This window comes from Propithecus coquereli, unplaced genomic scaffold (genome assembly GCF_000956105.1).
Source record: "Propithecus coquereli isolate 6110/MARCELLA unplaced genomic scaffold, Pcoq_1.0 Scaffold314, whole genome shotgun sequence".
Classification (NCBI taxonomy): domain Eukaryota; kingdom Metazoa; phylum Chordata; class Mammalia; order Primates; family Indriidae; genus Propithecus; species Propithecus coquereli.
The window spans coordinates 3,278,765-3,280,947 of record NW_012148775.1 but is presented as its reverse complement, the minus strand read 5'-3'; the positions used below and the strand labels follow the sequence as shown (position 1 = coordinate 3,280,947).

The window sequence follows — 2,183 nt, the reverse complement described above, 5'->3', positions numbered from 1 at the left end:
GCAGAGAGCCTGGAGCCAGACCCAAGGGGGTTCAAGGCCCAGCTCTGGCACACAGCAGTTGTGTAATGGATGGAAGTTGCTGCAACTCTCTAAAGCTGCTTGGGTTTTTATGTATTAACTGGGAGTAACAACATCACCTAGCTTATGAGCACTATGAAGGATCCAATGAAGGTCACGGGATAGAGTATTACAGGAAGTAATGCATATCGTGTGCTGAGCACACCTGTGGCCAGCGCAGGCTCCTTCCTGCGAGCTTCAGCTATGCTAAGATTTTAAGGATAAGTTAATCAGCCTCCCAGGAAGGAAGGGACCTCCATATTCTGGGCAGAGGAAGCAGGATATGCAAAGAAAAAGGCAGACAGGGAAGCGGGGCCAGTGAAAAAGTACAGGTGGGTCTCAGCCTGGAGCCCAGAGTAGAAAGAGGGAAGTCATGCCCCCAAACCAGCCGGTCAGCCTAGGCCAAGGCCTTCCAGGGAGAAAGTGTTCACATTCTCCAGGCAAGATCAGATGAGGACCTAGACCAGCAAGGCTACGGGGATGGACTTGACCAAGCCCAGGGGGAAGAAAGAACACAGATATAAGTGACTGATCACATAAGGGCGGGTGAGGGGGAAGAGGTAGGGAAAGTAGGAGAAAGAAGTAGGCAGGTGTCAGGAATGGCGTCCTGGATTTCTGGCTGGACAACTGGGTGGATGGTGGGACCTTAACGCTAGAAAGTAGAGGAGCAAGCTCAGTGAGGGACTGATGAGGCAAGGAAAATTCAGTTTGGAAAACGTTGAATTTGTGGTGCCTACGGGACAGTGGTAAGGAGGCACACTGTAGACCTGGAGCTCAGGAGAGACACTGGGCTGGAGACAGGCAACTTGGTTTTAGTGATCGAGCTACTTTAACAACTGTTTACTTTTAGACCAAACCATGTTTAATAACAAAGATTACCACTATGCTAAGTAAGAGCTACACTGGCCATAAACCTCCCTAAGGGATGATTAGAATTACTCTCACGCACGTTTCTTATACAGCTAATTAGATCTTAGTGGTCCATAAAGTTAGATCTTAGGTTGTTCAAACAGTAAGTTATTGCTACCGCAAAGGCTTTGCAAGAGTTAAGTAAGGTTCTGCATAAAAAGTGTTGAACTCCACGCCCCGTGTTCAATACATTTGCACATTTCAGATATACCAGTTACCTCCTGCTGATACACCAGACCACCATCCTCTCTGATGGACCGTAAGGATTCAAGGATGATGTCTAGGTCTCTGAGCTCCACAACCAGGCACACAGGTGTTTCAGTAAATGAAGCGGAAGAAGAGAGAGGGAGCAGGTTGGGGGAGGATGCAGGAAGGGCAGCAACTGGTTTGGTCATGTTAGGTGTTCACAATTAGACTTCAGATTTAATGACTGTAGTGGTTTCATGAGGAAGTTAAATTTGTGATTAAGTAGAATTCTTGGTGTTTTCTATATGCTCCCAAATTTCTTGGAAGGAAGAAACTTGCCCTTTTCATCATTTATAGGATCACTTGTTAAATGAATGGGACCTAGAGATCTCTGTATCTTCTATGTATGTGCCAAGTTCATGCCCACATTACTAACTGCATTAAATCACAAGTTGGCCATTTGCTTTCCTCACATATAACTCATCATCATTCCTGTAATTTGTCTGAATTCAGCTCAGTTTTCAATGGGAACCCAACCCTAAGTTTTAAGGGAAAATAAAATTAATTTTATGACGTATATCTTCTAGGACCACACATGAGGGATTCCTAGAATTCTCTAAACTGTTTAAAGTGTTCAAAATGTTAAAAGAAAACATACCCTATCAATGGCACTGCCCTTCTTCTGAGCGTAAGAGCCCCAGAGCAGGAAGACAAGGCCAGTTGAGTTCTGATTTAGCCAGGACACAACTGCATCGGTAAATTGCTCCCAGCCTCTCTCCTTATGAGAATTGGCTTGATGGGCCCGCACGGTGAGGACAGCGTTGAGGAGGAGAACGCCTATAAACACACACAGGGGAAAGAGGTTAAATGTAGACTCAGGCACATCAGCTAAACCACCCAGCAACAGGGGTTAGACACATGCTGAAACCACGTGAGCCGAAGGAAAATAGGTTACAAAGAAAGCATTACAACACAACCAGCAGCGACCTTTGGGTGAGATCAGAGAGCATTTTATTCTCCTCTTCCAGTTT

The 2,183-nt window shown here is 45.6% G+C and overlaps 1 protein-coding gene across 1 annotated transcript in view; it reads right to left on the bottom strand.

The window, feature by feature from the left end:
- Window positions 1-1,816: 1,816 nt before the first annotated feature.
- Window positions 1,817-2,183, bottom strand: part of UNG (uracil-DNA glycosylase) — a 21,508-nt gene continuing 21,141 nt past the window's right edge. The window contains exon 4 of the mRNA XM_012650220.1: window positions 1,817-1,989. Coding sequence (XP_012505674.1) covers window positions 1,932-1,989 — 58 coding nt within the window. The 3' untranslated portion in view covers window positions 1,817-1,931. The remainder of the gene's footprint in view (window positions 1,990-2,183) is intronic.